This window comes from Leguminivora glycinivorella, chromosome 1 (assembly GCF_023078275.1).
Source record: "Leguminivora glycinivorella isolate SPB_JAAS2020 chromosome 1, LegGlyc_1.1, whole genome shotgun sequence".
Classification (NCBI taxonomy): Eukaryota; Metazoa; Arthropoda; class Insecta; order Lepidoptera; family Tortricidae; genus Leguminivora; species Leguminivora glycinivorella.
Window position 1 is genome coordinate 4,799,490 of NC_062971.1, and position 13,087 is coordinate 4,812,576.

General features: G+C 39.6%; 1 protein-coding gene across 1 annotated transcript; it reads right to left on the bottom strand.

Moving 5' to 3' along the window:
- Nucleotides 1–10,633: 10,633 nt before the first annotated feature.
- LOC125233241 lies at nucleotides 10,634–11,692 on the bottom strand. The gene has a single exon (XM_048139177.1). It carries the CDS (start codon nucleotides 11,690–11,692, stop codon nucleotides 10,634–10,636), a length of 1,059 nt encoding a protein of 352 aa, XP_047995134.1.
- Nucleotides 11,693–13,087: the final 1,395 nt, after the last annotated feature.

A 13,087-nucleotide genomic window follows, 5' to 3' on the forward strand; every position in this document is an offset into this window, starting at 1 on the left:
AATCACACGAGTACTACTTACTGTATATAATTGTAAATCATTGTAAAATTGTACGATGTTTCCCTAGTATAAAATACATTCTAACATTTTTTTTCTAACATAGATTGTCATAACTCTTCATAACAATATTAAATTTTTGTATATGTTAATTTACACACAAAATATGTAGGTAATAGTAAGAAATATTGTAACTTTTCCTCAATTAGGTTTCTAAACATGGCATCTTGAAAATAAAATGTGTTGCCAGAACATTATAAATGAGAATTGTACATTCAAATTATTTTATAAGTTAGAGGACCTAAAATTTATTTTTGCAACCTGTTAACAAATCTTGCGTTAAAAAACTTAAAAATAGATAAAATAAAACCATTTTAATGATGAAATTATTTTGTTTTATTTGTTATTCTAGACAATGGGTGTTGTAGTTCACAAGATCTCTACCATCTCTACATCTAACGACGGTCATATAAGGGACCGACCCCACTTAGACCGTTTTCACATTATCCGATCTGATATCGGATGTCGGAAGGACTTCAAGAGAAAAAAGACTAGAAAAAATCCAAGATGGCGCCTGTAATGTATGGGATATCGGTCCGACATCCGATATCGGATCGGATAATGTGAAAACGCACTAAGGCGTCGCATGTCTTGCGGCGCGCAACGGACGTCTCCGCCACGCCACCTGAATGTAATTCAAAAAACGTCTCAGTACATTTTGTATAGGAAGGACGTAAGACGCGCCCCCAGGTGGCGCGGCGCGCGCCACGCCGCCGCCACGTTACATTACGTTTTGTAAAATGCAAGTTTAGTAGCAAAGAGAATATAATCACTACGTTTAGTAGTGATCCTAGTTAGTATTAATATATAATGATTAATGCTCGTTGAAATGCTTTGAATGCAACAGACCCGACGTCGGGGGTCGTTTACCTTTTTGCGATATTTGAAGCAAGTTTTTGGCAGTGGCAACATCAAAAAATTTTTACAATTGAATTATTCTAATTCCATTTCAAATTAAAGATTCAATGAGGATTGTTAAGTTATTTAAGAACTCATAATAGATATAAATAAGTACTATTCAGGTTTTCGTGGCATAATTCAATGATATAAGAGGGTGCGCCCACGGGCGACTTTTTTGTCGCGACCATGGGCTTGTATGAAAGTGCACACACGAAGCGACGCAACTTTTCATACAAATACGTCGCGACCATGGGCTTGCGTCGGGCCAACTGTGGGCAAACACGAAGCGTCGACGCAACGCGGCGTCTTTTTCCATACAACGCGACGCTCGCGAGACGCTAGATGTGGGAGGACCCTAAGTCGCCGAGCAACTTCGTTACCCGTGGGCGCGCACCCTTAATTTATTTAAAATAATTATGATGAAAAAACACGATGACATGACACACATATAGGTTAGGTATTACATATAGGTTAGCTTAATAATATTGTGCAAATAACTTAACTATTTTGTTCTTAATATAATTTAATGTTGCACCGCCTACAATTTCTCTGTTTTGTCCGAAGGTTGACTGGTAGAGAATGCCTTATAGCATTAAGTCCGCCTTGTGTACAATGGGGGATGTCTGAAAATTTTAAAATCGCCTGATATTTTTTCTGGTGATAGGAATAAGCATTTCTATTTACAGAAAAAAGTTACAGATTTTTTGGTAGCACCATACATTTTATAAAAATAAAAACGTGTTGCTCGACTGCGCGTACGACACACTTCGGCAGTTATGAGATTTGTCTTAGTCTTTAAAAAAATTCCATTTTGAATCTGTGCTGGCCACAGACACTGACAGTTGATTGTCAGCTTGACATTTTTCTCGGAGAATTCATAAGTTTCATAACCATATCTGGTGAACTATTTATTACTGTTTTCGACTCATTTTCTCTCCCTGGCCTCTGATTTTGCCTCCTTCTACGACTACCTTCGCTCTCGAACCCCGGACCGTGATTTTACTGGCTTAAAACGACGACCTTTGATTTTAAACCCTGGACCTGATTCTACTTGCATTAACGAAGACGTGTGCTTGCCCTGCTTGCTGCCGACGGCCTTTGCGTTGAACCCCGGACCTGATTACAATTTTTAAGCCCATTGAGTTGGGAAAACGTGGATAGGTACTAGCGATTTTGTAAGAGCTAGTTCATCTAATTTGCCAAAATGTGGAACAGCGACAAACACAATGCCTGTGAAGAAGAAATTGATGAAAGATGCAGAGATATTTTGGACAGAGAATGTGTATCCCATTAATTTTGAAAAGTGCAACTACATGTTATTAGAGTGTAATAAACATAAATTTGTCTTGATCTATATTAACATTATTACTCATTTTAGCACCCATAAGTACGTTTTCACATTATTCGATCCAATACCGGATGTTGGACCGATATCCCATACATTACAGGCGTCGTCTTGGATTTTTTCCATTGAAATCCTTCCGACATCCGATATTGGATCAGGTAATGTGAAAACAGGCTAACTCCTAGTAGTGATTCATAAGCGCACCTGCCTACAGATGAGAACTAGAGAAGGACCTGTGCCCTAAACAAATAACTTTAGATTGTTGGTTTATTGTCTGCTTTAAGTAGTTAGTGCTCAAAAAGGAAATGAGTTTGCGATGTGACGCCTACTGCTTTTCACATCACCCATTCAGAAAGGGTACTTTTCGGCCCTGTTAGGAGGGAATTAAGTGACACTTTTCTGTTCAATAACTTTGTCTGGCCTGTATAAAATATTAACGCCACGGAAAGTGTTTGCACATAAGTAATAATCAGTAATCAGTAATTCTTTATTGCTATCATAGGTACATAAGTTGTTACATTTCAGTAGGTATAGCACAGCTATGAACCCTGTAAGGGCACTGCAAATATAGTTCTTAATAACTAAAAATCTTAATACTTATAATCTTATAAATCTTAATACCTATATTGCTATGAGAACATTTTTATGTTGTAACATATTTTAATATTATGTATAAAAAAATTGTGTCGATTAAGTGCATAATATTTTTACAACAGACCTGATTCATATTTTAGTATTTTGCTTATATGATATGAAAAAAAAAGTGTCAAATGGTAGCAATAGTAGATTGTGCAACAAGGGAGAAAAATGAGATATATATCTTGAGTGTAGCAAGGTATTCTTAAATTTAATCCTGAGCGTAGTGAGGGATTCAAGTGTTAAGACACAAGGTGGAATTAAATTTGCTACACATATTAACATCAACTTTTAGGAAATTTATATATAATGATATGTTATATGAACTTTTAGGAAATTTATATATAATGATATGTTATATGAACATAAAAAATGGTATGTTATGTAACCATGTAAAAAAAATGTGTCCTTGAAGGGAAAAGTATCACTTTGGTCCCTAATAGCAAAGAGGAAAAGTGCCTCTTTGCACCCTCCTCGCAGTGCAGGGAAGAAAATAACCCTTTCTTTTCGAATCCCAGTCACTACACTCAGTATTCAATTACATATAGAATACTTCACTTTGTTCACAATTCCATTTATATCCTCGCTATAAATATGCAATTTTGCTCCCTCGTAACACAATCTACTATAGTGCTGTTAATCATGCTTTAACAGTATGGAGGGCCATAGAAGAATATGGAAAGCCATAGCCGACTGAATTTGATAGTAACTTGACAGTAACTCGACACACATGACACACCTACAACTCAGAAGTAAAATAAAACAACACAATAAAATAAATCAATTGTATTTTATTATAGGACATTGCAAATTATAAAAAAAAATGTATTTTACCATATTTTTCCTATTGGTCTATCCAACAAAATACACATTTTATAAAATGCCACCGTGTCAGATATTTATGGCTTTCTTTTTTATGATATTATTGCCAGTGTGTAACTGCATTTTAAGGTTGGTAAACAAGACACGGTATCTTACACTCAGGTGGTCTTCACAGCAAAATCACACTCTGGTTGGGCAGTTCCTGCCAACCTATTGAGACCAACTTTCCTTCAGCTCCTTTCTTAATATGAACAATTTTAAATCTGGGTTTTTCTGGTTGGTTTTAGAACAAGTTGGTATAAAGCATGTTTTGGGATCCTTATATCGTGTTTATGTACTTGTATTCATTATAACAAATAGTGTCCGGAACTTAAAAGCGATGATCGTCCTTATATCAAGCAAAATCAGAAGTCAGGGAGGCAAAACGGATCGTAAACAGTTCAGCAGGATCAGGTCCAGTGTTTAAAAGCAAACGTCTTCGTTAATGCAAGCAGAATCAGGTCCAGAGGTTAATATCAAAGGTCGTCGTTTTAAGCCAGTAAAATCAACGTCCGGGGTTCGAGAGCGAAGGTAGTCGTAGAAGGAGGCAAAATCAGAGGCCAGGGAGAGAAAATGAGTCGAAAACAGTAATAAATAGTTCACCAGATATGGTTATGAATTCTCCGAGAAAAATGTCAAGCTGACAATCAACTGTCAGTGTCTGTGGCCAGCACAGATTCAAAATGGAATTTTTTTAAAGACTAAGACAAATCTCATAACTGCCGAAGTGTGTCGTACGCGCAGTCGAGCAACACGTTTTTATTTTTATAAAATGTATGGTGCTACCAAAAAATCTGTAACTTTTTTCTGTAAATAGAAATGCTTATTCCTATCACCAGAAAAAATATCAGGCGATTTTAAAATTTTCAGACATCCCCCATTGTATTTTCTTTGTGCAATAAACATTGAGGTATATGTACTACGTACTAGAGGCGACGCTGCTAAGAGAATTTTTTACACACCCCACTGCGGTCCATGGACCGCAACGTTGTCAGTCGTCACCAGGCCCTCGCAGTGCAGTGATGTGCCGTGATGCATTTACTTTCCACGTGAATAATACGTTCTTGTGTGCTTAAAAATTGTTCTAATCACTCGAAAAAATCAAATAAAAGTCAAGGTGTGACATTTCATCGGTAAATTAAACAAAAAACTCGTCTATAATATTTTAAGATTGAATATTCTACAAATACGCGAGCGGGAGCGGGACTGCCGCCATTTTGGTGACGCAATCATAGACTAACTGTAATGTCACGCTATTACACTATATACATCGGGTTGGCTCGCCAATACACACCGCACGTCCGTGCTCCATCGCACTCGGACACCGACTCCCATATGTACTCGAGACACCTATACACTACATCCCTTTCTTGTTTTAATTTTTTTTTTATAAATATTTAAATAATAGGTCAATTTAGTTTTAATTCAAATACTTGCCATGCTGTGCCGTGTATCTTTTTTTTTTCTTTTTAATGAACTACGTTTCTTCTAATTGTCTGCCCACTTTCGTCATTCCTAACTTGATCATCTCCGTCTTTACCACTTAGTACTGTATGTGAAGTAGTTATAATTAGGGATTAATTTTCTATCTTTAGTCATATGTTTAGGACATTCCGGTCTGAGGGTTGACTCAGAGCGGACGCTGCACCACCACCTGCAGTGTATACTCAAACATACTTGTGTGTTTTATTAACTACAATTCCTAGATGTCAGACTCACTCCTTCTTCTTTAAATCTGTTACCTTTTTCAATTCAGACTGTTTTGAAAACTAGATTAGTACATTTTTTTTTTTTTTTTTATGATTGTTTTTTTTTCTTTCTTCAATAGCGTACAATATAATTGTACAATGCAAGCACCGCACATTTCTCGCGTCAGCATTAAAATTAATATAATTATGACTTGATTAGAATTGCTTTGCATTGCTTGATTGCATTTGCATGCATTTAGTTATGTTTTATTGCAAATAAATAATGATTGATTGATTGATTGATCGCTGTATTTGCGATTACGCTATACATCGATTTATGCATTAGTTTATGTTTATAGTATACGTGCTCCTAGCTAGTACTCAGTATACCTTGGTTATCAATAAATTTATAAGTGTATCAAAAATCAGTGTTTCTATCAAGACTTGTTCCAAACTCTGGGGAATAAGTTTGGAACAAAAAGAATTAAAACATTGCCTGAATTCATCTCCAAAGGTTTATCACTATAACTGCTATCATTATAACTCAATCTGTATAAACGTCAGTCAAGCAAAGGAATGATTCATACCTTTGGTTAGCAGTGGCTACACTGCATGTATGGAATGACTGTTAGAGCCTTTCTCTAACCGCTGTCCTCGTTGCCTCCACACTGGTCAGCATGACTGGCATCTCAAGATCTGTATTAAAAAAGGGGTAACTATGACTTACAAAGTCACTAAATTATCTCTATATAATATCACACATTTAGTTCTATGCAAGTATTATTACAAGGTTAATCTCATATTATATTCTTTCCATTATAGGTTCTCAAATCTCACTGAAATCATTAATTCCAAGTTGCTTATTAAAGTTATTACAGTTCCAACTATTTATCATCATCATCATTATCATGACCATCATCATGTTAGTTCCCTTTGAACTACATAAATGTAGTACTTAAATACATATGTAAAGTATCTCAAAGATACTTTCCAGCCACCATTATGGTGCATCAATATTCATACCAAAGTACTACACAAATAATGCAGTAAATCAGTAAACAAAGTCAATTTCTAACAACATTTGTCTTTCATTATAGTTGCTATTATCTCAACTAATGTATTGAGATATATCAACTCAATTCAGCATATTCAGGATACAAAATTCCACATATGATAGTCAAACTCAATATGAAAGCTTTGTAACCATTCTCTCACAAAGTACACTTCTCAAATATAGAGAATAAATGCAGATGGTATATCACGGATACAACATCAGATCAGATGAGTATAACATCATCATTGCAAGTATCTTAACACCACTCATAAACACAACTATGGCAAGCACATTAACATTACACATAGATCAACACATTACAGATTATTAGAGATATTTCATAAACCACAGAACACCTCTGTAGTAGAAAGAAAGAAAGAAAGAAAGAAAATACGTTTATTACGACCAGAAGGTTACTTATATACTAGAGTACATAAACACAACATGTAAATGCATAATGTTTGATATAGTGGTCGCAAAAGGACACCACTCAGCATATGCTCAGGCACAGATGGTGCCACAGCGCTGGTCTTCCGTGGGGCCCAGGGTCGGTCGATAGAGTAACACAATAAGTGAGGGTACAGTACAGTAAGATAACATTTAGAGATACAATTCACACTAAAACCATAACAAAAAGTCAATAGAAAAATATATTTGTATTATTAGAACGAGACAAAAAATATAGCAGGAGTAGCGAGGGGAAGAAAATGAGATAAAATGAGATATGGGGGGGGGGGGAAGAGCGGAGTGGGAGGGGGGGGGGGGGGGTAAAACGATACATAAACATACAACATAAACTAACAAACACCACGATCCGTAACACTCACACGGCTCACACTTCGTAGAGATCACGACAGCTGCAGGGTTAAAAGATGTTTTTTTAGTTTACTCTTAAATGAGCTAAGACCATTGGAGTTGCGTATAGGGGGTGGTATATTATTCCAGCACTTCGTAGCAGAATATCGAAAACTGCCACGAAATGCTGCTGAGCTGCCGTGTCTCGGACAAACTAGTCGGGTGGCTTCTCTCGTTGGTCGCGTAGAGAAAGTTAGCCTGTGAAAGAGGTATGATGGCTGTTGATGGCGCACCACTCCGAAGAGCAAGGAGGCAAAATGCAAAAAGCGTCGCGCTTCCATCTTTAACATGCCACCACTGTTAAGGTAAGGGGTGACGTGAGTACGCGGGGGATAGGGAAACAGAACCGCGCGCAGGCATTTTGGACACGTTGAAGTAGAGCCTTGGATCGAGCCAGCAGACACCCGTTCGTAACAGTATCTACGTAATTTAGCTTTGATAAGACTAAAGTGTCACATAATCTGATTCTAAGGTCTACGCTTAGATAGTTGCGGACCTGATACAACACTTTAAGTCTATAAAAACAGTTTTTTACAGCATCTACGACGTGTTGTTCAAAGCGGAGCTGCTCGTCGAATAGCAGGCCAAGGTTTCGTGCAGCGGCAACACGCTCGAGGCGATCTGCTCCCAACTGTATGTGAGGGTTGCAACTGACAACCTTCTCCACTTGCCTTCTGGTGCCTAACACTATGAATTTAGACTTATTGGGGTTCAGGACCAGATCACTGTGCACAGACCAGTCATGAACACGGGCAAGGTCTTGGTTCAGCAGCTCTACGGCGGGCTGTGTTCCCGTTGGGGCAAAACTTATGTGGATTTGTAGGTCATCAGCGTACATGTGGTACTGGCAATTTTTAATGCAGTCGGTTATATCCGCCGCATACAAAATGAACAGCACCGGGCCTAAAATGGAACCCTGGGGAACTCCATGTTTCACAGCAGTATTTAAGGAGAAATCAGTCAATCCCCTTGGATTATGCAGTCCAACCCGCTGAGTCCGGCCCGAAAGGTAGCTGGCGAACCATTTAACAGTTTTATTGCTGAAACCATAGTATGTAAGTTTGGATAGCAGGAGGGGGATGTTAATTGTGTCAAAGGCTCGAGAGAAATCCAATAAGACCAGAAGAGAAGCTTCTCCCTTATCCTGTGCTGACAGAACGTCGTCGATCACGTCAAGCAGAGCTGTGGCTGTACTGCGCGTCCTGCGAAACCCAGACTGTTTACTCGGAAGAATATTATTTGTTTCCAGGTATTCAGTTAGTTGTAAGCAAACGACTTTCTCTAAAATTTTGGAAGCACAGCAAAGTATACTAATGGGTCTAAGATCTTTTAAATCAGTTGGTTCAGAAACTTTGGGTATAGGCTTAACAATGGCCGACTTCCAAACTTCAGGAAAATTGCAGGTAGCGATGGATTGATTAATTAAAGAGGTAATAAGGGTTAGTGTTCTAGGTAGGGTCAATTTGACCATATCTAGTGTGATGCCATCACTACCCATTGCATTACTCGTGAATGACTTAATGGCGTTTAAGACAACAATTTCATCGACTGGCCTTAACTCAAATGAAGTCTGTCCATGCCTGTGATGTTCGAAATAAGTCAGTCTAGATATAGTTACGCCTCTCCCCGCGGGTACGTTAAGAAAGTGACTGTTGATTATGTCAGGATTATTAAAATTATAAGGCAGTTCGTTAAGTTTATTGAAATCGACGATGTCACGTTTAATATTACGCCAGAGCGCGCGGGGACAATTCTGGTTATTTATTATACGAGAGCGGAAGTAAGCAGATTTTTCAGTGAAAAGGGCCCTATTTACAATATTTTTTAGATCCTTGTAGTACTGTATGTGTGACTCAAGACCGGTTTTGCGAGCTCTGACGTGAGCGTCGTCACGGAGTCTCATCATCTCTTTTACTGTGTGGGTGATCCACGGGTGGGACTGTTTTTTTATGAGAGTTTTTTTGAAGGGCGCGTGGATTTCAAACAGGTGAAGCAAAGTTGTATTAAAATAATGAAGCGTGTCATTTACATTGTCACATATCAATCGTTCCCAGTTCACAGATTCAAGGTCCTCGCTGAATTTCTGTGTATCAATATCCTTGAGTGGCCGAAATGATACCCACTTAGGGAGCGGTTTAGTTTTACGGATGTTGAGTTCACACGTTATAAATGCATGACCACCAAGGTCATGAATGTGGTTAACTGTTACGTGTCGTAGCTGAAAATTGGAACATATCAAGTCTATACGCGTCTCCGAGTGATCGGTGAAGTGTGTGGGTTGTTCAACAAATTGCGTTAGCTGAAGAGTACTTAAAAAGTCGTTTAGCTTAATTGTATTAGGATCAGATACGCGTGAAGAGTCAATGTTAAAGTCGCCAAGCAAAACGACGCGATCATATTTCGATAATGTACATATTGACTCGTTAAGTGCATCAAGAAATAGGTCCACATTTTGCCACGGGGGCCTATAGGCAGTCCCTATGGCAATCTTGATACCATTGAGTGTTAAACTGAGCCACATTTGCTCAACAGCGTTAATAGAGGGCGTAACTAATCCTCGCGTGCGTATGTCCTTGCTTATGTAAAATCCAACGCCGCCGCCGCGCGCGCACGCTTGCCGGGCGCGGCACGTGTCTCAGTCGGAATCCGACCGGCGCTGGGGCGCGCGCCTCCTCGCCCGCACGCAGCCAAGTCTCGTTTATCGCAAGGATGTCCACAGGGTAACGCTGAAGGGCTACCAAAAACTCGTCGTGACGCGTACCGAGCGAGCCTGCGTTCCATAATCCTAGTTTAATATTTTTATTTTTTACCATGAATTTAATTACATATGAGAAAACCAGTTGGCAATACAAACAATTAATAAGCAGTTGTTTAAGGATAGTCATATGTCGGTGTTCAATAGAGAACTGGCTTAAGGTTTTACTTAAAATCGTGTTGTGTAATTTGAGTGACGGATGCGACGCATTCCAGTAATAAGAATAGGTAACGAATAAAAAATGATAATAACAGATACATACTTTATACATATAATCGTGTATTTCATAGCATATATACATTGATAAGGGGTTTTTAATAGGGGTTATAATATAGGTAAATAGAGGTAGGGTTGGGAAAAAAAGTCGGGGGAAACAGGAACATACAAACTTATACATTTCGTTGGTTTGCACAACATGATAATTTACCCTGTAAGTACAGTGGGACAATAACAACATAGACATAAACCGGATAACATTTTTCTTATTTATTATTAACCTCCGTAGGGTCCATGCCGAAAACACGCATTACATCTCTCTCACTCACGATTCGGACCGGTCTGCAGTCGTGATTGTCCGATTTTCTGGCATAAATACGTCCTTCTCTCGTCCATACAAACTTCCAGCCTGCTGCAGCGCTTGCCTGGCGGGTCTTCCATAACAGCCTGCGATTAGCTTTCGTTAGTCTCTCGTTGAAGTAAACTGGGCCGTGGGTATGTTCAGGAAGGCCAATGTTGCCGGTATCCAGGCCGCGACGTGCGCGTGCGCTACGTAACAACTCGTCACGCAGAGACCGCCTGGCGAGGCGCACAACGAGGGGACGGGGACGCTGTTTTGGTGTGCTTACGCTGTCGCCGATTCCTTGAGCGTCCTGCGTCGCGCCGCGAGTTAATGCTATTCCCACACTATTGCTGTAGCTTCTTATTGGGCCGACCCGCTCCGCACTGACGACGTCACGCATGTCCAGTGTAATTCCAGTTTTTTGCGCAAGCGCCTGAACAATATGCAGGGCCGACTCGCCTTGATACTCAGGAACGCCCGTTATTTCGACGTCATTCAGCAGTTGCGCTTGGTCTTTCTCGTTTAGTTCGGTGTTCATTTGGTCGATAACGCCTTGTAACTCTGCGATATTGCACGACGTGCTCTGACTGTTTTTGACTGATAACAGTTCGTTATTCAGGCGCTGATTTTCCATTTCTAAACTTTTAATTTTTTGATGTACTGTGGAGAGCTCCGACTGAAAACTTGTTATTCGATCGCTGAGATGGTCCGTTGTTGCCGTAAATTCTGCCTTCATATGATCGATGGCCTGCGTAAACTCGTTTTTCATTTCCAAAAACAGCTCCTGCTTGGTGGTGTCCAATTTAGTATCTATCGAGGCCAGATCACGTCTCAGGCCCGCTAGTTTAGAGTCTAATAAGCTGGCCAGCGAGTCCATACTAAACTCGGTGGTAATATTATTACAGGTGAAGTTTAGGTTATGCTCCATCTCGCAGGGTTCAGTGGTGCTGCAATCATACCGTGAGTCGTTGCATATAGACATTTCAGCGTCAGCTTGCGGCGAGTGCTCATAGTGTCTTCGCACTGGCGTACTGTCCCCCTTCTGACGTCGAGTGACGTTATTACATGACGCGCAGAGCCAATTGCTTTTAACAGTATTTGCCATTTGACTATAGTATTCCATCGGAATTCCGAGGCACTCGTAGTGGTAGGCACTTTTGCAACCCACACATAATAACTGTTCCTCGGCGATAACCGGGCTCCTACAAGCTACGCAAATCATTTTGTTGTAAGGTAATTTGTATTAGAAAGTATTTGTAGTAGTACACACATTATCAAAGCCACTTTTATCTTTCATACACCACAGAAACTCTCTTTGGTAACCACATTATTAAAGCCTCTTTTATCTTTCATATACCACAGAAACTCTCTTTGGTAACCACATTATTAAAGCCTCTTTTATCTTTCATATACCACAGAAACTCTCTTTGGTAACCACATTATTAAAGCCTCTCATATATACATTACAGACTTAAGGCTATACACTTACATAGCGTCACAACGCCCCACATCAATGGCCGGCGCTTGACAAATACTTTTATGGACCCAAACTGTGTACGAAGGTTCGTCAACCTCCCAGAAAAGCGCTAATCTTGTACACATGCCTGACTGCCCTTACAGTGTTCACCATCTTGGGGGGTCCTCCCAGAGGATGCGTGAACCCATGGCCTTCAGGCGTCAGCGGCCGGGTCTAACAAACTCATCCGGCGCTTACCAAGGCCGGGGGCGACTCCAACCCCAGCCAAACTCATAACTTTCCTCATATTAAATAGATAGCACAATTACCAAGGCTGGACCACACCCCCAGCCTCTGGTTGCGGTCGTACCAGCATCAGAGTTACCCGATGCCTGGTCCCAAACTATTTGGGGCCGCGCTGACTTAATAACAGCCATGATTGCCTTTTGACGCCCTCCATACGCCATTGTGTGTTGCAATCATGCTCTTTTCGTATTGCCGTCTCTCCAGACGCAAAATCATAATTCTTAACTTAGTCTAAACAGACATAATAGTTATATTTCATAACAATCACAATTTATAAGTCTGCTGAGGCAGACTCCATCTTGTGGTGCAACAATTGTTACGTCTACAAATGTTCTTAATATGAATAAACATGGAATAAACTCCAATTCAACATATTATCAACAACAGAAACACCATCATCGTAAACTTTGTAATAATGCATAGCAATAATATTCAATCATGAAAAGTTAGTTTTAGGTTAAATGTACGAGAACGTTTTGGGAGAATAACTCCTCTTATCAAGAGATAAAAAACACCACTTAGCTTTCTTTGGTGACTCGGCTCCCCTTGATGAGCACTGATTCGAATATTAATTTACATAATTAAATTCAACACGCCATAAAGTGACAAACAGGT

Coding starts and splice junctions, on each gene's coding strand:
- LOC125233241 (XM_048139177.1), bottom strand. CDS start 11,692: ATGTCTATATGCAACGACTCACGGTATGATTGCAGCACCACTGAACCC.